Raw genomic sequence first — 24,028 nt, forward strand, 5'->3', positions numbered from 1 at the left:
ACTAAATGTTTTCGTTTTAATAAAATTTGTAACATTTTCAAACAAAAAATAAACCCATAAAATCAGTCGCACCCAAGCGCCAGCAGAGGGTGACAAAACACCAAAAAACACAAGTAACAAGTGGACATGACACTGTGCTGTCATTTTTAATCTGTTTGAGCGGGGCATGTGCGTAAAATGTGTCAAATATTTTAACGTGATTAATTTAAACAAATTCATTACCGCCCGTTAACGCGATAATTTTGACAGCCCTAATTTTTAAATGTGTTCAAAATCTGTAGGTTTTTCGTGCATTACGTTTTTTTTTTCTCCGTTCGGATTTTGTCACCGTTTCGCTAACGAGACAATGTGCATTCCTACGTTGGTTGAATGACGCGAGAAAAGTCAGAGACACTGAGAGCGAAGTGTTTGTTGTGACACTGTTGAAAACGCGATGCTAGGCTAGGTGGCTCCATTATCTATTTCCTGACAGTAGCCAACAGCCTAAAATCTACGTACGCCTAGATGTCACATGCATATAGAACTAGATGCGAAATGACAGACTTGGCGGCGATGGTAAACAGCCGCCATTTTAAAGCAGTAGACTTCTCAGAAAGGCTCTGTGGTAGTGAACCTTCCTAGCGAACCTAAGTAACTTTTATCTAAAATACCCCTAAATGGGAAAAATCTTGTCAAAAGTAGACATAAGGGAACTAATGCAGAAACGGGAGCAATTTTAACAACTTTAACGGTTGATTCACAACATTAAATGACTTCCAAACATGGCAAAGATTACTTTTTTTTTTTTTTTCCCTGGGGGGGGGCTCGGGGGACATGAAAGGTAACACCAGTTACTTTGCCAAGTAACTAATTATTCTTACATTCAGGTACAATACACTTTGTGTGTGTGTGTGTGTGAAACTACCGTATTGGCCCGAATATATGTCCGTGTTTTTTGCATTGAAATAAGACTGAAAAAGTGGGCGTCGTCTTATACTCGGGGTATAGACATTATACCCATTCACAACGCTAGATGGCGCCAGATATCAATGAAGCGAATGCGGAACTTCAGTAAAGTTCCGCCACGACAGATCTCAGCTACTCTCAAGTTTAACCAGTTTGCATTATTTTATTACAATGTTTTTCCTTATTCAGATTTGTTTTAAGACAACAGTTAGAAGTAAAACCTCACTTCGACGGTTAATGCAGTTATTGCAATTTTGTTGTTTTATCACAATAGATTGGTTTATTTAGATTTCAAAAACCAGAAGCCATTCATTTACGAATGTGATTGCACTTTAGTTTACATATTTAAATGTTCAGATATTAAGATTTGAATGAGGCAAAATAACATGCTTTTTCTCTCAAATATACTGTTATAATCATTTATTTCGGATGTTCTGTAATTATTTTCTGTATAAAAATTAATTTGGTGTTCAAAAAGTCTTTTTTCAAACTTGAGTCTTGAAAAAGAGGGGGTCGTCTTATAATCAGGGCCGTTTACATTCGGGCCAATACGGTATGCAGCTGTGCATGGGCATAAAAAAAAGCATGACATGAGATTTGCAGATACCTGTAGAAACCCTGATGGCCATGCGTCCCATTACTTTTGACCGCATAACGAACGTAGCCCATTATTTTGGACCTAATAATAGACACGGCCGCGTGTGTACAGGTCACACGCCCCGTCACTTCCGAACACACGAGCGTCCCGTTCTTTTCGGACGTACTCACCGAGAGGCTGTCCGGCGATGACGCGCGCGTACTCGCCGGCCACGGCGGCGCGGGCGTTGCGCTCGTTGACGTACTGCACGAAGGCGTAGCCCTTGTGCACGGAGCAGCCGGCGATCTTGCCGTACTTGGCGAAGAGCGCCTCAATGTCCGTCTTCTTGACGATGGCCGTGTTGAGGTTGCCGATGAAGACGCGAGAGTTGAGCGAGCGGGGGTCATTCTTGTTGGTCACGTTGCTCGTTTGGGTTTTGCCGGTCATCCTTCCGCCGTCCGTCCTGCCACGTGAACAAAGCAACTGTTTATGTACCGCCGTCTTTTGGCGTCAAACATAGGTTCCGCCAAAACTGGACAAAAACATCAATGTAAACTGAATTTGAAATGATCCCATTCATTTCAAATGGGGAAAAAAATGCCAACCTTTGGGCCCCAAGCCGAAACGTGCATAAATTAATCCACAGGAAATGACCTGGAAGCATCCTAAAATTAACTAGAAACTGCAATTTCTGGAGAAATTACTATGGGGCTTTGCTCTGGGGTGATACATATCTTGGCCTCGCCCAGGTTGATTTGGGGACATTTGGGGAGCGTGTCCTGGTCATATCAGTTCATTTGGGGACTTTTGGGGGCCGTGTCCTGGTCATATCCGGTCATTTGGGGACATTTGGGGGCGTGTCCTGGTCATACCCGGTCATTTGGGGACTTTTGGAGGGGGGCGTGTCCTGGTCATATCGGGTCATTTTTGGGACATTTGGGGAGCATGTCCTGGTCATTTCAGGTCGTTTGGGGTGGGGGTCCTGGTCATATCAGCTCATTTGGGGAGCGTGTCCTGGTCATTTCAGGTCATTTGGGGGGGTGTTCTGGTCATATCAGCTCATTTGGGGACATTTGGGGGGGCGTGTCCTGGTCGTATCAGCTCATTTGGGGGCCGTGTCCTGGTCATATCTGGTCATTTCCTGTTGATTTGGGGACATTTGTTTTTTGCAACTGAAAATGAACGACTTGCATTCGTGTCAGTGCAATCCGAGTGCATTGGCATCAATAGAATCTGAGTACATTGGCATCAATAGAATCAACATATATGGCCGTCAATGGCATTAACCAAAGTAAATCCCATTGGAAGTGAATGGGAAATTTGGATGTCCCTGAAATGATTAAAAAAAAAAATGGATGAATGAAGTTTTTGGCAAAGTTCCAGGGAACTGTAAATTTTTTCAAAATCTTTATGCCCCTCACCGTCCCAGAAATTTTGATGTCCAGATGATGCGATTTGGTCAAAAATTGTAGGACTAATAGCTTTTTGAGAAATAAATAAATAAAAATCAGCATTAACGGGCAGACAAAATAATCTTCGGGTTCATTCAAAAAAGTCCCTGTGTCGCACGAAAATTCCAAACGGTGCCGATCGGTCAAACGGCTCGGGCCGCGCACCGAAAAAACGCGGAGAATGAGATGATTAAGGAAGAAATAAATAATAAGGTTGAGGAATTTCACTATCTGGGCCTTTGCAGGCAAAGCCCCATATAACAAGTGACCGAAATTGTCCACCATAGGCAACTCTCAGATGAAACAGAGCTAGCATGTTCATTCAACATTTTGTACAGCATGCAAGTAGCATTTGTATTTTTCCAACACACCACAATTCCCTCCCCGCGCCCCAAACGGGATATAGCAGTTTTCCCTAAATTTACCCCGACAGCCTTTTGTTTTTAAAAGCCCGCACCGCAGCTACCGGCTTCACCTCAGGCACAATCCGCTGCCGCTAAAATGCTAATAGCAGCCGGGCTAGCTGCGAGTGAGCGGGAGATTTTGGGCCGCGTGTCACAACAGTTTTGCCCGCCATTAGCGAGCACGCTAACTGTCAGCGGGAGCACTTTGCGGTCCCGCTTAGCTGCGTCGCGGCGTGCCTAATGGTCCCCGCGGGCTCCGGCCCGTCTCATTTGCTCGTCGCTTTTTATTCAGACTTTTTGTCCGCTATTAAGTCATCGCACGCCACGCGCGTTAACATTAGCATAAAGCGCGGGCGAACAAAAACGTCAAAAGAGGGAAAAGCCACCTGTAGACCTCCATTTGCATCCAAAAGTAGTTTTGGCGCATGTACGTGCATTAGCTGCAATTGACGGCGCTAGTCGTCCAATTCATTTTTACTGGGAAGGGGCGAATAAACATTGGTAGTAGTAGTAGTAAGTAAAATATCTAAGCGATATTTTAGTATCGTGAGAACTCTACTCTTAGCGCTAGATGGTCATTTTAAAAGCAGGTTGCAATCTGAGAATGCTTTTTCACCCGCTCTTTTTTTACAAAAGAGATGTTGGGGAACTCGTCATTCGTTGGCGTTTTGCCAGCTCGCTGGAGGCTACAAATAAACGACCGGACCGGACGGAATAAATGACATGAAAAGAAGGGGAATAAAGACAGCGCGACGCTCTCTCCCTAGCATGTGAGCACGCAAAGTAATCCTTCACCTCTCATTGGTCACGTCGGCACTGTGATCCTCGATGGCGAGTGCTGTTTAGCAATTAGCTTCAGAGTGGGCGTCGTTGTCAATGTTGTCACAAAATGTCAAGGACAACCACAGAATGAATCCATGTTTAACCCCTTGAAGCCTGCATTTCACTAAACATATATTCAACAAGCATTGGAGGAATACATACAGTGCTGGCCAAAAGTATTGGCACCCCTTCAATTCTGTCTGTTTTTTCATTGCGAGCATAATCAACGAAGATATTACTACTAAAGCATTTGTATTTGCCATCATTTTCTGGGAGAAATTGAGCATTATCTGACAGAATTGCAGAGGTGCCAATACTTTTGACCAACACTCTAACCACATAAAGTAGTGTTAAAACTGATTTACAAAATGTAGAATATTAAATGGAAAATAAAGATGAGAAATGCTAACATTGAAAAAAAGAGAAAATAACAATTTACATAAATACTGTACATGTTACAACATTTTGTTGAACATAAATTCCTCCTTTTCATATTAAACAAATGTCTTCAATAATTTTGTATTTTCCAATTTTTGTAATATTTTTCAATTTTAAATATATATGTACCTTCATTCGTACCATTTTTCTTACTTCTATATACGAATTTACATTTTATTCAAATAAAAAATGATAATTATTCATGTTTTTAAATGTAATTAAAATTAAAAAACAAGGAAAACTACTATGAAAATAATGGCCACCCATAATGTACAGTATATATGGAATGCAGTCATTTTCCTGAGGAAATGCGTTGATCCGTTCCGAGAATATCTTTGATGGACATTTTCGCGCACGACTGGACGCTTTGATCTTCGCGCGCGCCCGCCCGCCCGCCAGCCAGCCGAGCTAACTCTAGCGTGCGCGAAAGCCACACTGTGCACAAGCGTAACTGCTAGCTCCAGTCTCGTCATTAAAAAAAAAAAAAAAACGAATACACTGTAGTAGAGAAAAGTGAGAAAGAAAGTACAGCCTTTTTTTCCAGAAATGTTGCGTGCCGGTCACGCGGCAAAGGACAAAAGGCGGAGCTGATGTCAAGGAGACGAAAAAGAACGAGGCGCATTAGCGAGCCGCGTTTTTTCTGCCGATGCCTTTTAACAACTCGTTGTTCACCTGTCTGATTTATGGACTTTACGGACAAGGACGAAGCGCTCGGTATCGATCCCCCCCAATCATTTGCGACCACTCAGCTAGCGTAGCGCATCTGCTCGCCGGGACAAAGGACGCATTTGCTCCATCTGCAGCTTCAAAATCAAACCAATTCAAAGCATTTTGATCAATCAAGATGGAAAAGAAAACAAAATGACATTTTTAAACTATTCCCTAGTGGGTAAAAGGTCATTTATTGTGTTTTTCACGGCCTTGTAAGGAATGACTCTGGGGGGAAGTTTTTTAAATGGGATAGGAAAATGTAAGAAATTAAACATCATTTTTGGACTATAAGCTGCAGCCATCATTTTCTAAAAGACAAAGTTTTCATACATAAGACGCACAGGACTATAAAACGCTAGGTTCACGTAGCGTCTTATATTCCAAAAATGGTACTAAGCAGTGTTGTTTTCGTCAACGATGACTATAATGAACATATTTCGTCGACGAACAATTTTTTCATGACGGTGACGAGATGAAAACGAGCCAAAAACTTATCTTGGGAGACTAAAACTAACAACACAAATGCCAGTTTTCGTCTGACAAGACGAAAATGTGCCATAGTTTTCGGCGCATGTTAACGTATGATTTTTTATGTGTAGTTAGCCTGCCTGGTTGTGTCGCTCATGTGACGTGCTGCGACCCCCCCGACTCACCCACTAGTCTAGTGTCCTCTCCAGTCTTCCCATTGCTTGTTTTGAGACACACACGGTATAATTTGTCTTCTTATCTCGGCAAGAAAGAGTATGCAATGTTGTTTCAGCCTTAAAAGGTCTGTGCTGAGTGCTAAATGTAACTCGTAGCGTTAGCATAGCATTCACGTTTGGCTATTGCTAACGGCGAGCGTCTCCCTTAACTCTTGGACAACCTTTTTTTTTTTTTTTTTTTTTTTTTTTACATACAGTTCGTGGTGTCTGGCCGGGTCTAACTAATTAAAAATAATGTAGCTAACTCTTTTCCTGCTGAGTGTGTATTATCACGTAACAGATTTGTAGATGCTACAATATTTGCGCCTCTGCCAATGTTCATTGGAAACCTTTTACTTGTTTTTGGAGTGAAACTTTCGAATTTTACAGACGGAAATCTTGAGTTAATGTTAATTAAAACTAGACGAAGACAAACACATTTTGAAATGACTAAAATATGACTAAGACTAATAAGTATTATTGTACAAAAGATGAAAACTAAGACGAAAATTAAAATGGCAGCCAAAAACAAAACTGGTACTAAGTAGGGGTGTTAATATCTATTCTGAGATATATTGTGATATTACGTCACGCAATTCTCATATCCATTTAAAATTCATCTGTATCGATTCTTACGCGTGTGTTTTTGTTGGGAAGAAACAATTCAGTGGCTGCACTTCTACTCCTGTCCAGTAGATAGCAGTGCGCAGCAGTCTGCTGAACTAACAACATTAGACTAATCTGAGTAGAGAGTTATGCACGTTGCCCTCTAGTGGTTGCTTGTATTAGTCCTTTTTATAACTCTGAAATTTGGGTTCATTTTGGCTTTGACTGCAAAAACCGAGGCATGAGGTATTTAGAATCATGCAATAAAACAGTTTTGCACCAAAAAAAAAAAAAAAAAAAAAAGTGAAAATGTGATGTTGTTCAAACATAAAACAAAAACACTTTTACTTAGTGCTGGATGAGGTTTCAGGAATAAATTGTTATATACAGTATATATATATGTCCATTTTGATTCGTTTTTTTTTCTAAAGTGATATACAAATGTCACAATCATTGTCCTCAAATGTAGTATCGGGATTAATCGGGATCGAATCAAATCATGACTTGTGACTCATGACCTGTGAATCATATTGCCAGATATGAGGCAATACACACCCCTAGTAGTAAATCATATTTGGTGGTTAACAAAAGTGCAAAATTTCAGCCTATATGGGAGAGACAGGGAGAACCAAAAGTAGGATTTGCAATGTGGCAAAATTGATTTTGCCCTGTGGCATTTATTCTTTTCCATGTGGCATTTTTTTGCCATGCGGCAAAATGGATTTTGCCATTTGGCATTTTTTTTGCCAAGTGGCAAAATTGATTTTTCCATGTGGCATTTTTTTTTGCCATGTGGCATTTATTCTTTGCCATGTGGGAAAATGGATTTTGCCATGCGGCATTTATTCTTTGCCATGTGGCACTTTTTTGCCATGCGGCAAAAAGGATTTTGCCATATGGCATTTTTTTTTGGTATGTGGCTAAATGGATTTTGGCATATGGCATTTTTTGGGGGGGGTATGTGGCAATTTTTGGGGGTATATGGCAGTTTTGCAGACCATGCACGGCCATGCACGTCCATGCCATTGGTGACGTCCACATTTTCCCTTCATTTTAAATGGCAGAAAAACAGGTGTGGCTGTGATTTTTGACCATACACTTTCTATTGCAGCGCATTGACATTCAACTGGCACCCAACTCAAGCTTTGCCATTGACGGCTATGCACGCAATCAAAAAAAAAAAAACAAGACACATGGCAAAATCAATTTTGTCACATGGCAAAAAAAAAAAAAAAAGCCACATGGCAAAAAATAAATGCCACATGGCAAAATCCATTTTGCCACATGGCAAAAAAATGCCACTTGGCAAAAAAAAAAAAAAAAAAAAAAAAAAAAAAAAGTGCTAGTGCTTTGGCAACTGGAGGGAAAATAGGTCACAAATGGTTCAGTGGATACGATTGACGGCGCTAAACGTCCAGTCGGTTTTAAGTGGGAGGTATGGCAGCAGTGCTGCATCGATTAACTCCGAGTAATTCGATTACAAAAAATGTTCTGCTTCGAGGATACCTTTTATTAGAGTGGCGTTGTAATGTTTTGAAAGTGTTTACATTTGGTTTTATTGATTTGGGTGAATACACTGCCCACTAGTGGCAACAGTGAATAACTCATCTAACATGGCTGAATCCAGCTGCTCCCTGTTGTTTGAGCTAATATGATTGTTTGTAATTTAGTTTAGAGGTGTATTTTGCAGTTTTCTGTTGGAGTATGTGTTCGAATGATTTAAGAGAATTGTAAAAAAAAAAAAAAAAAAAAGTTAGCATTTTACAGCATTTAAGCTAACAGAGTTTTGCTATGCAGGTTAGCCAATTGTTCTTTTGTAGGACTGATCTTTTTTTTTTTTTTAAACACTGAGGCTAAGCTCAGGTATTTTAATTAATTTTTAAAAGCATGTCTTGCTCTTGTGAAGTAAAAGTTCGATCCTGCATCGTTTGGAAAAAAACACTTGGTAATTTTATTTTGTATTCACATTTAACGTCTTTTAAAAGTGCTACCTTAGCAAGCCTTTGTTTTACATCTCCTAAAATTTATTCTGCGACCGTTTAATGTTCCTAATCCGATGACTCGACTATTCGGACTAATTTATAGCTTCATTGACAGCTGTGACACTAGTTGGCGGCGAATGAACGTACGTTGCTGTTTAAATGGATTGGATGTCTCCTAACTCATTTCCAAAGATTTGTCACAAAACATGAGCAAAAGCAACATTTATTTGCTTTTAGCTTGAATTAGCATTTCAGCAAAACGCCGCCACTTGAGTCGCTTTCGCGACGGCTCGGATGCGGCCGCCCCAGTCTAATCCGGTCAAAGAGCCGGATAGATTGATCCCTCGGGTGCTCTTAATCCAATTTGCTGGGCGCGGAGAGCGGCAGGTGTCGGACGGCGTCGCGCCACTCGACGCGATTGTCGCCAAAGCGCCCGATCTCGGACAAATGACGACTCCGGAGAGAGGGGGAAACAATCATCTTCGAGGGATGAGCTCGTGCCTCACCTGCGTCCCGAGCGGGCGCCGGATGAAAAACACACTTGAGCTCGGCGGGGAATGCTTCACGCGCTTGTTACTATAGCGATGACTCACTTTCTAATGGATTCTTTTCTATCTCAAGTGTCAAGGGAAATAGAAAAATTTACAATGGTGCCTCAAAATGCTCGCTTGCCTTGGCAAGCTTTCGAGCGCCTCGTTGTGGCCGAGTTGCATTTTTTCATTCATGATGTTAATGCCAGCTTATTTCACATTTGGCAGAGAAACGTTTACATTAAGGCTGCCACAAAGGATGTCTTTGACCAATTTACCATTAGTTTTGCATTTTGATGGCTAAGTTCATATACAGTGGTATGAAAAAGTATCAGAACCTTTTGGAATTTCTCACATTTCTGCATAAAATCCCCATCAAATGTGAGCCGATCTTTGTCAAAATCACACAGATGAAAATACAGCATCTGCTTTAACTATAACCACCCAAACATCTATAGGTTTTCATATTTTAAGGCGGATAGCATGCAAAAAATGACAGAAGGGGAACGATAAGCGAACCCTCAGCCTAAGGAGACTTAGGGGCAGTTTACATGGCGACTCTGCGACACGAAGACGCAATCAATGACTGTGTTGCGGAGTGGCCTCGCGTGCATATGGTGTCGGCGAAGACGAAAAATTCTGAATCCTGCCTCCAAAGTGGAAGAATTCGATTGCAGGGGATTGAGGGGGGCTTGCTCCGCATGCATATCCAAGGCTCCTGCAGCACAAGACCGCGCCGATAACATCAGCACTCGTACACGTCACATTGGGCGGGCGCAGCGGTGCTACTAAACATTAAAAACAGCAAATATGGCGGAATGTTGGCGTTAATTTACTGTTTTAATAATATTTTTTAAAATAAATATGTTGAATGTTTCCGATTTTGTGCCTTTTCGAACAAAAGAAAAATGCCATTGCTTTGAGTGGACGGGCATATTTTTTTCCGGGCTGAGGAACTCCAGTGGGGTGCATCATTCACTGTGGCATGGTAAATCTGCACTGCCCCCTAGGGCCTGACATGAATACAACATTGTTTTCATGCGGAATTGCGACATTGTTCGAATGGAGACGGGCCCATATAAATGCAAATTTCAAATTTTTCGTATTCTCGGAGAGTCACCATGTAAATGGCCCCTTAAAGAGCAATGGAAACTAATTTTAGTGAGGTGTAAGACCAATCACTGATGAGTGGTTTAAAGCTGCCCTGCCCACTATAAAACACACACCTGTTCAGAAATGAGAAGCATTGTCTGATGTGCTGGGAAAGGATACAAAACCATCTCTAAAAGTCTGGATGTTCATCAGTCGACAGTCAGAGTTGTCTACAAATAGAGAGAGTTTGGCACTGTTGCTTCTCTCCCAGGGAGTGGCCATCCACCAAAGATGACGCCAAGAGTCAGTGTCTGCTAAAGACTTACAGAAATCACTGGCACAGTGTAATATCTGTGCACACATCAACTATATGGCCAAGAATGGTGTTCATGGGAGGACTCCACAGAGGAAGCAACTGCTGTCTGTTGCTCGTTTAATGTTCGCAAAAAGGCACTTAGGCACTCCACTGAAGTTTTGGCAAAATGTTTTGTGGACTGATAAAACCAAAGTTGAATTGTTTGGGAGTAACACACAACGTCATGTGTGGAGGAAAAATGGAACATCAACACCTCATCCCCACCGTGAAGCATGGTGGAGGGAGCATCGTGATTTGGGGCTGTTTTGCTGCCTCAGGGCCTGGACAACTTGCAATCATTAATGGAAGAATGAATTCAAAAGTTTTGCAGGAAAACCTGAGGCCGTCTGTCAGACAGTTGAAGCTGGATGTTGCAACAAGACAATGATCCCAAAATACTTCTGAATGGTTTCAGCAGAACAAAATACACATTCTGGAGTCGCTAAGTCAAAGTCCAGACTTGAGATGCTATGGCATGACCTAAAGACAGCAATTCATGCCAGACATCCCAGGAATCTGACTGAACTACAGCAGCTTTGTCGGGAAGAACGGGCCAAGATTAGTCCTGATCGATGTGCCAGATTGATCTGCAGAAACAGGAAGCGTCTGGTTGACGTTATTGCTGCCACAAAATATTTAATTGTGATGGTGCACCTAGTTATTTTTCCTCTTCTGTCATTGCTTGCATACTATTAAAATATGAAAACCTGTAAATGTTTGGGTGCTTTTAGTTAAAGCACTGTTTTTTCATCTGTGTGATTTTGACAAAGATTAGATCACAAAATCTTAAAATACTTAAAAAAATGATTTTCAAACGATTGTTTTCCAGTTAAAGGGGAAATAAAAATAACACTGTAATCCAATGTTCAGATGTAAAATTCAGTTTTTTGAGCAAATTTTAAAAGATGGCTAGAATCCAAATGAAAGCTGACATTTTTCAAACACGCTATGAAGCGGCCCCGAGCGGCTACGCTACGGGTTAGCGTCCTCGGCGGCTAAAGAATCTTAGGTCATTTGCTTCCCAACTGACCGCAATTAGCAACATTTTCCCCGGTTGTTTCCTATTTGAATCAACAGGATCCGTCGCCAATTTTTGCCGCTCGGGGGAATATAAAGACACAATTAAATGCTGCGTCCCGCCAGCAAAATGTTCACATCAAGGACCCGCTCTCGTCACGCCGTCATTGGCAGAAATCACAGCGCTGGCCTCTGAAAGCTCCTGTTATTATTGTAACCACGGCAACCCGGTCGCCGCGCGTGGGCGGTGGCGGAAAATAGCCTGACGGGGATATTTGTCAATACTTGTTCTTTCGCAGTCCGGGTGGAACAGAAATCGATTCCTTTGTTGGCTGCCGTCCCTCCCACTTCAAATGGATTGGACGTCTACCAGTGATAAACTCATTATTGTCAATGACACTGAAAGAGTTTATGTGAGATCTTCTACCCCAATGGCAGTATTAATATTTTTTGTTTGTTTTAACATTCAAATCAATGCCTGAAAAATGATCTGTCTAAACGCCACGTTAAAAATAGATCTTCGCCATCAAACAAGCACGTCGATATATCAAAAACTGCAGACTTGAAGGTTTTAACAAACATTTATTTTTTTAAAAAATCAATCCACACCGCTGATGGCGTGACCTCCTTGGCAGAGGTAACAAAAAGTAAAAATAGAGCGCCGTCGGCGTTTTGAAGCCGATCCGTCAAACGCTAAAGGGGGGGCGAAAGCGCTTTTTGAAGCGACGCCACGCGAGAAGAGGTCGACGGGAGATCAAAGCGTTGGCGTCGAGGGTGGCGTCAGGCTTTGCGTAAACAGATTTTCCAGGTCCTTTGCAAAGTGTTATCGTTTTCTATTCCAATCGATCGATTGTACCGACCGGTTCGATTTGTCATCAGTGGCCGCCAATGAGTTAGCATTAGCCATAGACTTCATAATGTATTATGTTATATTGTATACACATTCCCCATTCACTGCGTCACGCCTTCATCGTTTAAAACTCCGCTTCATTTATTCGCAGTCGGTCACATGCAGCAATCTAACACCGGATTTAGGCTGAAAAAGTATGAAAGCTGAACCGCATATAAACAGAAAGGATTGTTTCTGGAGTGATTTGTTTGAGGATTCAAGTTCATTTTTATATTTTTCATACCATGCGTGCATTTTGAAACGTGAAAAAAACCAGTGGGAGAAATGAGCCGCTACAGCATTGGTATCCTACTTCGCAATATTTACGTAAAATAAAAGCTACCTGCACATTTTTTCTTGCTTTTAACTAAGAGACTCTCTTACGTCCATCAAGAAGTTTCACCGGAAAGCTGTTTACATCAGGCGGCCGCTAGCTACATTCACTAACAGGCTAGCATTGTACTTCTACATATTTACATTAAAAAAATGCTAACTGCATGTTTTTTTTTTTTTGCTTTTAACCAAGAATCGAAACTGTTTTACTTCCATATCTATAAAGAATTCAGGGATTTAAGCATTTATTCAGACTATTATTCAATATTCAGACTATTTATTCAGACTAGCATTGTACTTCGACATATTTACGTAAACAAATGCTAACTGCATGTTTTTTTTTTTTTGCTTTTAACCAAGAATCGAGACTGTTTTATGTCCATATCTATAAAGAATTCAGGGATTTAAGCATTTATTCACAAGAATTTTCACCGGAAAAGCTCTGTTTACATTAGGCGGCCGCCAGCTACATTCACTAACAGGCTAGCATTGTACTTCGATATATTTACGTAAAACAAATGCTAACTGCATGTGTTTTTTTTTTTTTTTTTCTTGCTTTTAACCAAGAATCGAGACTGTTTTATGGCCATATCTGTAAAGAATTCAGGGATTTAAGCATTTATTCACAAGAATTTTCACCGGAAAAGCTCTGTTTACATCAGGCGGCTGCTAGCTACATTTACTAACAGACTAGCATTGTACTTTGACATATTTACATAAAACAAATGCTAACAGCATGTTTTTTTTTTGCTTTTAACCAAGAATCGAGACTATTTTACGTCCATATCTATAAAGAATTCAGGGATTTAAGCATTTATTTACAAGAATTTTCACCCGAAAAGCTCTGTTTACATCAGGCGGCTGCTAGCTACATTTACTAACCGACTAGCATTGTACTTCTACATGTTTACGTTAAAAAATGCTAACTGCATGTTTTTTTTTTGCTTTTAATCAAGAATCGAAACTGTTTCACGTCCATATCTATAAAGAAGTCAGGGATTTAAGCATTTATTCACAAGAATTTTCACCGGAAAAGCTCTGTTTACATTAGGCGGCCGCCAGCTACATTCACTAACGGACTAGCATTGTACTTTGACATATTTACGTAAAACAAATGCTAACTGCATGTGGTTTTTTTTTTTTTGCTTTTAACCAAGAATCGAGACTGTTTTATGGCCCTATCTGTAAAGAATTCAGGGATTTAAGCATTTATTCACAACAATTTTCACCCGAAAAGCTCTGTTTACATCAGGCGGCTGCTAGCTACATTTACTAACCGACTAGCATTGTACTTTGACATATTTATGTAAAACAAATGCTAACAGCATGTTTTTTTTTTTTTTGCTTTTAACCAAGAATGGAGACTTTTTTACGTTCATATCTATAAAGAATTCAGGGATTTAAGCATTTATTCACAAGAATTTTCAACAAAAAAAGCTCTGTGATTCCACTAGGTCAGCTTTGACGGCCTCGCCAACAATGCAGGCCCCCTGTTTAGTCTATGCTTCATATACTTTTTTTTATTTTAATAGTGGAAGACAAAAACACTTCTAAAAATACAATATTGAAATGAAATTGTCTGATTAGTGTATCTAGGCTCATATATTGCGCGTCCTAAAACAATCCTAACATAGCGAAAATGTTATAAATCAAGGCACGGCCTTTCATCCGCTAGCACGGCAGTCATCCGCGCGGGGCTGACGGTAAATAACGCTCATGGCGCTTTGATGGATGCGCCCATGCTAAATAAGGTGGATGTCGGATGACCGATGTCGTGACGCCAGATAGCGCCCGTGATGGATGGGGCACAAAGACGGAGCTGCCGTCCCGTTCAGCTGCTTTCAAAAAATCTTTTCACAATAGTACCATTTTATATTTAGATATCACACATTTTGAATTATTTAGTGAAAAATGATACCCGAAAGGAAGATTTTTGGATGGACATTAAAGTAACCTGCCACAAATGTTAAACATGTCAAGTAGTGCTGCAACCTAAAACTATCCAGTGTAAGCAGAAGCAGCACAGTAGCATACGTATTTTTTCGCAAATGTAAAGATGAAATAAAATTACAGTGATCCCTTGTTTTTCTCGGTTAATGGGGACAGCCCCCCTCGATAATTGAAATCTGCGAAGTAGAGGCGCAGCTAATTTACAGTGTTGGTCAAAAGTATTGGCACTAGAGCTGGGAATCTTTGGGCACCTAACGATTCGATTACGATTACGATTCAGAAGCTCCGATTCGATTATAAAACGATTATTGATGCACCCCCCTCCCTTTTTTTTTTTTTTTTTTTTTTTTTAAATTGTTTTGTACATTAGTTCCAAAATTGTTCAAAAATACTCTCAGGCTAAACCAAACTACTATTTCAGTATCAAGTTAACATATAGCAGTAAACAAATATACAAAAATAACAGTAAATAAAAAACTCCAGTCCCTATTCTGTATCAGCAGCTTTAAACTACTTTCAATTATTTTAATGTTGTGAATCAACCGTTAAAGTTGTTAAAATTGCTCCTGTTATTCCATAATTTCTCTTTTGTCTACTTTCAACATGTGAAAGTTTTAAAACTATTTTAAAGATAGATTCAAGTCAATATTTTACCGATTTAGGAGTATTTTAGATAAAAAGTTAATTAGGTTCGCTTGGAAGGTTCGCTACAACAGCCTTGCAGGGAAGTGTACTGCTTTAAGATGGCGGCCGATTACTAACACCAGCATCTAGCTTTTTGTAGATGTGCTGCTAACGATATCGAATCTATATTGCATCTAGTCCTATATAAATGATATCTACCGTAACATAATGTGGATGTACTTTGTAGCAGCTTTTCGGCAACAGTCAGGTATGTTGTTTTTTTATCTCGTGGCTTGAGTTGAGCTAGAGCCGTGAGTTGAGCATTGGCGTTACCCGAGGGGCCGGGTAATGAGAAGCATGATGTTTAGCTACTCTCGCTCCGTCCCTAATTGTGCACCGAAGACCGCGCGGCGCGCTGAGTGTGTTGTACTTCTGCTTTACTTGGCATATTTCAATAATTGGAATATGGATGTTTGTGAATCGTTCTCGAATCTTCCACGGCCGAATCGCGAATAATCTAAGAATCGGAAATTTTGCACACCTCTAATTGGCACCTCTGCAATTCTGTCAGCTAATGGTCAATTTCTCCCAGAAAATATTGCAAATGCTTTGGTAGTAATATCTTCATTCATTTTGCTCGCAATGAAAAAACACAAAAGAGAATGGGAGAAAAAATTAAATCATTATCATTTGACACAAAACTTGAAATGGGCCGGACAATAGTATTGGCACCCTTTCAAAAATCATGTGATGCTTCTCTAATTTGTGTAATTAACAGCAACTGTTACTTACCTGTGGCACATAACAGGTGGTGGTAAAAACTAAATCACACTTGCAGCCAGTTAAAATGGATTAAAGTTGACTCAACCTCTGTCCTGTGTGCTTGTGTGCACCACACTGACCATGGAAAAAAGAAAGAAGACCAAAGAACTGTCTGAGGACTTGAGAAGCAAAATTGTGAGGAAGCATGGGCAATCTCAAGGCTACATGTCCATCTCCAAAGACCTGAATGTTCCTGTGTCTACTGTGCGCAGTGTCATCCATAAGTGTAAAGCCCACGCCACTGTGGCTAACCTCCCTAGATGTGGACGGAAAACAAAAATGGACAAGAGATTTCAACGAAAGATTGTTCGCATGGTGGATAAAGAACCTTGACTAACATCCAAACAAGTTCAAGCTGTCCCGCCGTCCGAGGGTACAACAGTGTCAACCCGTGATATCCGTTGGCGTCTGAATGAAAAGGGACTCTATGGTAGGATGCCCAGGAAGACCTCACTTCTGACCCAGAGACATAAAAAAAGCCAGGCTGGAGTTGGCCAAAACTTACCTGAGAAGACCAAAAACGTTTTGGTCAGATGAGACAAAAGTAGAGCTTTTTGGGAAAAGGCATCAACATAGAGTTTCCAGGAAAAAAAAAAACGAGGTCTTCAAAGAAAAGAACACGGTCCCTACAGTCAAACATGGTGGAGGTTCCTTGATGTTTTGTGGTTGCTTTGCTACCTCTGGCACTGGATTGCTTGACCATGTGCATGGCATTATGAAGTCTGAAGACAACCAACAAATTTTGCAGGGCCCAGTGTGAGAAAGCCAGGTCTCCCTCAGAGGTCATGGGTCTTCCAGCAGGACAGTGACCCAAAACACACTTCAGAAAGCACTGGAAACTTCTAAAGTGGCCAGAAATGAGTCCAGACCCTAATCCCATAGAACACCCGTGGAGAGATCTGAAAATGGCACCCTTCAAATCTCAGAGACTTGGAGCAGTTGGCCAAAGAAGAATGGTCTAAAATTCCAGCAGAGCATTGGAAGAAACTCATTGATGGACACCGGAAGCGGTTGTTCAGTTATTTAGTCTAAAGGTGTTGCTACCGAGTATTAGGCTGAGGGTGCCAATACTTTTGTCCGGCTCATTTTTGGAGTTTTGTGTAAAATGATAATGATTTCACCCCCCCCCCCCCCCCCCAATTCTCTGTTGTGTTTTTTCATTGAAAGCAAAGTAAATGAAGATATTACTTCCAAAGCAATGTGGTACACAAAAGGACACAGGATGGAGGATGAGTCAACTTTAATCCATTTTAACTGGCTGCAAGTGTGATTTAAATATTGTCACCACATGTAAGTAACTGGTGCTGTTAATTACACAAATTAGAGAAGCATCACATGATTTTTCAAAGGGTACTAATTAGAGCTGGGAATCTTTGGGCACCTAATGATTCGATTACGACTCAGAGGCTCCGATTTGATTATAAAACGATTATTGATGCACCCCGTCCTTTTTGTTGTTGTTTTTTTTTAATGTTTTGTACATTAGTTCCAAAATTGTTCAAAAATCCTCTCAGGCTAAACCAAACTACTATTTCAGTATCAAGTTAACATATAACAGTAAACAAATATACAAAAATAACAGTAAATAAAAAAACTAGGGCTGTCAAACGATTAAATTTTTTAATCGAGTTAATTACAGCTTAAAAATTAATTAATCGTAATTAATCGCAATTAATCGCAATTCAAACCATCTATATAATATGCCATATTTTTCTGTAAATTATTGTTGGAATGGAAAGATAAGACGCAAGATGGATTTATATATTCAACATGCGGTACAGAAGGACTGTATTTGTTTATTATAACAATAAATCAACAAGATGGCATTAACATTATTAACATTCTGTTAAAGTGATCCATGTATAGAAAGACTTGTAGTTCTTTCTGACAAATGTTAGTGCAAGTTAAAGAAATTTTATATTAAAACCCCTCTATGTTTTCGTTTGAATAAAATTTGTAAAATTTTCAATCAAAAAATAAACTAGTAGCCCGCCATTGTTGATGTCAATAATTACTTACACTATAAAATCAGTCGCACCCAAGCGCCAGCAGAGGGCAGCAAAACTCCGCAAAACACAATTAACAAGTGGGCCTTTCACTCTACTGTCATTTAAATCTATCTGAGCTGGGCAAGTGCGTTAATTGCGTCAAATATTTTAACGTGATTAATTTAAAAAATTCATTAACGCCCGTTAACGCGATAATTTTGACAGCCCTAAAAAAAACTCAAGTCGCCATTCTGTATCAGCAGCTTTAAACTACATTCAATTAATTTAATGTTGTGAATCAACTGTTACAGTTGTTAAAATTGCTCCAGTTATTCCATAATTTCCCTTCTGTCTACTTTTGTCAAAGTTTTTAAACTATTTCATCATTTAAAGATAGATTCAAGACAAGATTCTGCCGATTTAGGAGTATTTTAGATAAAAAGTTAATTAGGTTTGCTACAACAGAGCCTTCTAGAGAGGTCTACTGCTTTAAGATGGCGGCTGTTCACTTACGCCGGAAAGTCTGTCATTTGGCATCTCTGTTCAATAATACATATTCTGACACCGACGTCATCTGTCATTTTGCATCTAGTTCTACATATATATAATATCTACTGTAGCCGTATGTTTGTAGCAACTAGCAACTGGGCGTTGTTTGGAGCAGCTGTCAGCCGCAGTCAGGTACGATTGTTTTTTTATAAGTTAGTTGTTAAATAAGTTGAACGTGATATTTACTCTCAGTCCGTTCCTCATTGTGTCCCAAAGACTGCGCTGACTGTGTTTTACTTCCGCTTTACCTGGTAGTGTATAATTCAATGATCGGAATTTGGATATTTGTGAATCGTTCTCGAATCTTCCACGGCCGAATTGTGAATAATCTAAGAATCGGAAATTTCGCATGCCTCTAGTACCAATACTTTTGTCTGGCCCATTTTTGGAGTTTAATGTAAAATGATAATGACTTCAATACTTTGGGCCAGCACTGTTTGTATCTCTTTCCAGTGCTGTTAAATCTTAATACATTAAACACACCAAAAAAAAAAAAAAAAAATTAAATAAGCTCCACCTCTACTTCATGGATTTTCAATTTTTGCGCGCGTGGTGTCGGTCCCCATTAACCGCAATAAACGAGGGATCACTGTAACCCCCTGGCATTGCGTGCCGAAGATTGACAGGCTCGTGACGAAGCGCCGCGTCGTTTTTTTTGTAGCGTGCGCGGCTACAGGCCGCGTGGCGTGCCGGCTCTCGTCACGCGGAGCAGAAATCTTTGTCATACTGGAAATTTTCCCAGGTGATGTCTCATCCTGTTAGGCAAATCACGCGCGAGCGAATAGACTCGACTAGACTAAAATCAACCCGAATGAGCTACTTTTCACGCTGCTGCCGGCTCCTAAAGTCGGCCACGGCCACCTGCGACAGCTCGTCATATCAATATTTTAAAATATACATGTATAATACATTTGCATTAAAAAAATGCATTTTTGTTTTCCAGTATGAATATTTTTTTAAAATAAAATAAGATTAAAATAAGATTCCCGAGATGCATACATTTACATTAAATATGTATACCTAAAGCATTGGAGATACGTACCTAAAAAAGGATTACTAGAATAAATACTCTATACAGTCCCTGACAAAAGTCTTGTCGCTTATCCATTTTGTGGTAAACAACTGCTAATAACCTGACTTTTAATTATTCAATTAGTTTCAGAAATGGCTCAAATGAAAGCTAAGATCCTCCCAAATGATGTTGAATGTACAAAAATATATGTTTCACTGAAAAAAAAAAAAATTCATTTAATGAAGACATAAAGGTCAAATTTTGGCAAGACAAAAGTTTTGTCGCCTACAGAAAGTAGTGGGAAAATTGAACAAAAAATGTACTTCAAATACAAAAATATGTTATATAACATAGTAGTGGTGCTGTGAGATCCAAATTTAATATTTTGTATGACTTCCATGGGCTTGAACGACTGCATCCATGTGGTTCGGCAAGGATTGTATGCCTGAGTTCATCAACATGCTTGGGTTTCGTCTTCCATGCTTCCTCTTTCATCCTACCCCAGATATGCTCAATGATGTTCATGTCTGGTGACTGGGTTGGCCAGTCCTGGAGGATCTTGATCTTCCTTGCCTTGAGGAACTTTGAGGTAGAGATTGAAGTATGCGATGCACCATCTTCCTGCTGCAGAATTTGTCCCTTTTTATGGTTAGGAATGTAAGAGGCAGCTAAGATTTGTTGATATTTCAGACTTTTGATCTCTCAGGGTGCAGACAATTAAAAAACCGTGTGGCATTTGCCAAGCCCCACAGCCTGCCAAAAAGATGGATGCTGGAAAATTGGCAAAAGGTGGATTTTTCAGATGAATCTTCCATTGAATTACACCACAGTTGCCATAAATAGTGCAGGAGACCTACTGGAGCCTGCATGGATCCGAGATTCACTCAGAAAACTGTGAAGTTTGGTGGTGGCAAAATCATGGTCTGCGTTACATCCAGTATGGGGGTGTGTGAGAGATCTCCAGGGTGGAAGGCAACATAAATAGTCTGAAATATCAACAAAGCTTAGGTGCCTCTTACATTCCTAACGATAAAAAGGGACAAATTCTGCAGCTGCATCGCATACTTCAATCTCTACCTCAAAGTTCCTCGAGGCAAAGAAGATCAAGATCCTCCAGGACTGGCCAGCCCAGTCACCAGACATGAACGGGATGAAAGAGGAAGCATGGAGGAGGAAACCCAAAAATGTAGATGAACTCTGGACGGCGTGCAAGACTGCTTTCTTTGATGTTCCTGATGACTTCATGAATAAATTGTATGAATCCTTTCCGAAGCCCATGGAAGTCATACAAAATATTAAATTTGGATCTCACAGCACCACTACTTAATTGGCTTATGCTATGTAACATATTTTTGTCTTTGAAGTACATTTTTTGTTCAATTTTCACACTACTTTCTGTAGGCGACAAAACTTTTGTCTTGCCAAAATTTGACCTTTATGTCTTCATTAAATGATTAATCTTTTTTTAGTCAAACAAATATATTTTTGTTAGGGCTGTCAAAATTATCGCGTTAACGGGCACGTTAAAATATTTGACGCAATCAACGCACATGCCCCGCTCAAACAGATTAAAATGACAGCACAGTGCAATGACAACATGTTACTTGTGTTTTTTGGTATTTTGTTGCCCTCTGCTGGCGCTTGGGTGTGACTGATTTCATGGGCTTAAGCACCCATGAGCATTGCGTAATTATTGACACCAACAATAGCGGGCTACTAGTTTATTTTTTGATTGAAAATTTTACAAATTTTATTAAAACGAAAACATTAAGAGGGGTTTTAATATAAAATTTCTATAACTTGTACTAACATTTATCTTTTAAGAACTACAAGTCGTTCTATCCATGGATCGCTGTAACAGAATGTTAATAATGTTAATGCCATCTTGTTGATTTTTTGTTATAATAAACAAATACAGTCCTTATGTACCGTATGTTGAATGTATATATCCATCTTGTGTCTTATCTTTCCATTCCAACAATAATTTACAGATAAATATGGCATATTTTAGAGATGGTTTGAATTGCGATTAATTACGATTAATTAATTTTTAAGCTGTAATTAACTCGATTAATAATTTTAATCGTTTGACAGCCGTTATTTTGGTACATTCAACATCATTTGGGGAGGGTCTTAGCTTTCCTTTCTGAAACCAACTGAATCATTAAAAGTCAGTTTATTAGCAATTGTTTCTACAAAATGTATAAGCGACAAGACTTTTGTCACGGACTGTACAGGCAGTCCGCCGGTAATGAACTAGTTCGGTTCCTACGCTGGCGACGCAACACGAATATCCGCGTGAATCGGAATTAACCTTTTAAGTACCCCTAAAAAACCCCCAAATCTATTCCAATCCTTCCTGTTTGGTACGGTTTCAACCTAAATCCGGTGTTAGATCGCTGCGTGCGTGTGTTTGAGAATAACTCCTCTTGCTGTGGGCAGGCCCCCTACTTAAAGGCATGGCGCAGAGTTTGACGGATGTGACCCATCAATATCTTAATGAAGTCTATGGTTAAAAAAAAACAGTTTTTTCCCCCTGGCCAAGACCCAGCCTACCATCCCTCCCACTTCAATGGGATCGGACGTCGACTGGTGACAAACACATTTCAATTCACAGCAGAAGGATGATCGGACGTCTATCGCCGTCAAAAACAAAACAAAACCACAGTCATGATGAAAAACCTAAAGGAAATAAATGAGAAGTTGAGGCAATAACTTCCTTTTCCAGATTATCGACGTCGTTGATATTTTTGGTGATGCTTGGAAAAAGGTCGAGGAGAATTAAGAGCGTCGGCCGTAAAGCGTATGCGTAACCTTTCGAGGGCGGCGACAGACGGACGGACGCACGCGCGCGCGCGCGCACCGGGAGCTTGATTGCAGCTGCCATTTGATGATAATTACACGTCCCGTTGTTTGCCCGACGACATCAATATTTCATGAGGGTTGTTCTTTCCCGAAAAGAAATCAAATGCGCTCACGGTGCCGCGAGAAGGACTTAGTCGCCCGACACGGGTACACCTTTGCAAAAGTGTTTAGTATTTTCACATTTTTTCAATGTGAAATCGATACAGGCATAGACTTCATAATATATTGACAGGTCAGATCGGTCATGCACTGCACCTCGCATTCAAGTAGGGGCCCGCCTACATCAAGAGGAGCTATTTGCAAACACACACACGCAGCGATCTAACGCCGGATTTCTGTTGAAAAAGTACGAAAGCTGTACCGCATACAAACAGGTTGGATTGTCTCGGGAGTGATTTGTTTGAGGATTCAAGGTCATTATTATATTTTTCGTACCATGCATGCATTTTGAAACGTGAAAAAAATCTACGGGAGAAATTAACTGCTACGGACTGGCATCATTCTGCGACATTTTTACGTAAAATAAATGCTAACTGCATGGTTTTTGTGCTTTTAACCAAGAATCAAGACTGTTTTACGTCCATATCTATAAAGAATACAGGGATTTAAACATTTATTCACAAATTTTCAACGGAAAAAGCTCTTTGTGGTGATAAGGCGGCGCTACATAGGCTTAAACTCCGGGCAGCTACATGGTTACCGATGGATGTACAGCAAATGCAGAGAACTCAGGCTCTGTGTTTTTTTGTTTTGTTTGTTTTTGCTTTGATGTAAAAAAAATATATATGTTTTTGCTTGAATGTGATTTTTTTTGTTGTTGCTTTGATGTAAAAAAAAAAAAAAAAAATTTTTTTTTGCTTCAATGTGATTTTTTTTTTCTTTCGACCTTTTTTTTTTTTACTTCTGTTTTTCTTTTTCTGCTTTGTCAGAAAAAAAATCTTCCATGTCCCTTTAGAGGACGCTAAACAATTAAAAAAAAAAAAAAAAAAAAAAAAAAAAAAAAAACGACTTTTATTCCAGAAATTAGGGTAATTTTTTTCCATAAAAAGATCTCGGTTGTACGTAAGCAGCCCGCTGGCTGAAACGCGGTGCGACGACCTGTTTGTTTCAACGCCGCTAGATTTGTTTCCCGGACAAAGCGGCTCTTAAAGGGCCCCCGATGCCAAACCCATAAAGATGTCACGTCGGCTGCGTCATCGGGGAAATCAAAAGGCGTAAACGCTCGTAGCCACATTCCCTCCGACACTTTGGTTCCTCAGGCTTGCGGTCACACATTTTATTTTTAGACAGGCACGTTTGTGGGCAGCTGCTGTCAGGGAAAGAGTTGAGACTGGCTGGAGTGATTTGCTCGAGGATTCAAAGTAATTATTATATTTTTCGTAC

At 40.1% G+C, this 24,028-nt stretch overlaps 1 protein-coding gene across 3 annotated transcripts in view; it reads right to left on the reverse strand.

The window, feature by feature from the left end:
- The window catches only part of LOC130908498 (RNA-binding Raly-like protein), an 83,368-nt gene that overhangs the window by 37,424 nt on the left and 21,916 nt on the right, over positions 1-24,028 (reverse strand). For all 3 annotated transcript variants that reach the window (XM_057823962.1, XM_057823960.1, XM_057823959.1), the window contains exon 2: positions 1,714-1,985. In XM_057823962.1, the coding sequence (XP_057679945.1) occupies positions 1,714-1,985 (272 nt within the window). The remainder of the gene's footprint in view (positions 1-1,713; positions 1,986-24,028) is intronic.

Source organism: Corythoichthys intestinalis, chromosome 20 (assembly GCF_030265065.1).
Source record: "Corythoichthys intestinalis isolate RoL2023-P3 chromosome 20, ASM3026506v1, whole genome shotgun sequence".
Taxonomy (NCBI): Eukaryota; Metazoa; Chordata; class Actinopteri; order Syngnathiformes; family Syngnathidae; genus Corythoichthys; species Corythoichthys intestinalis.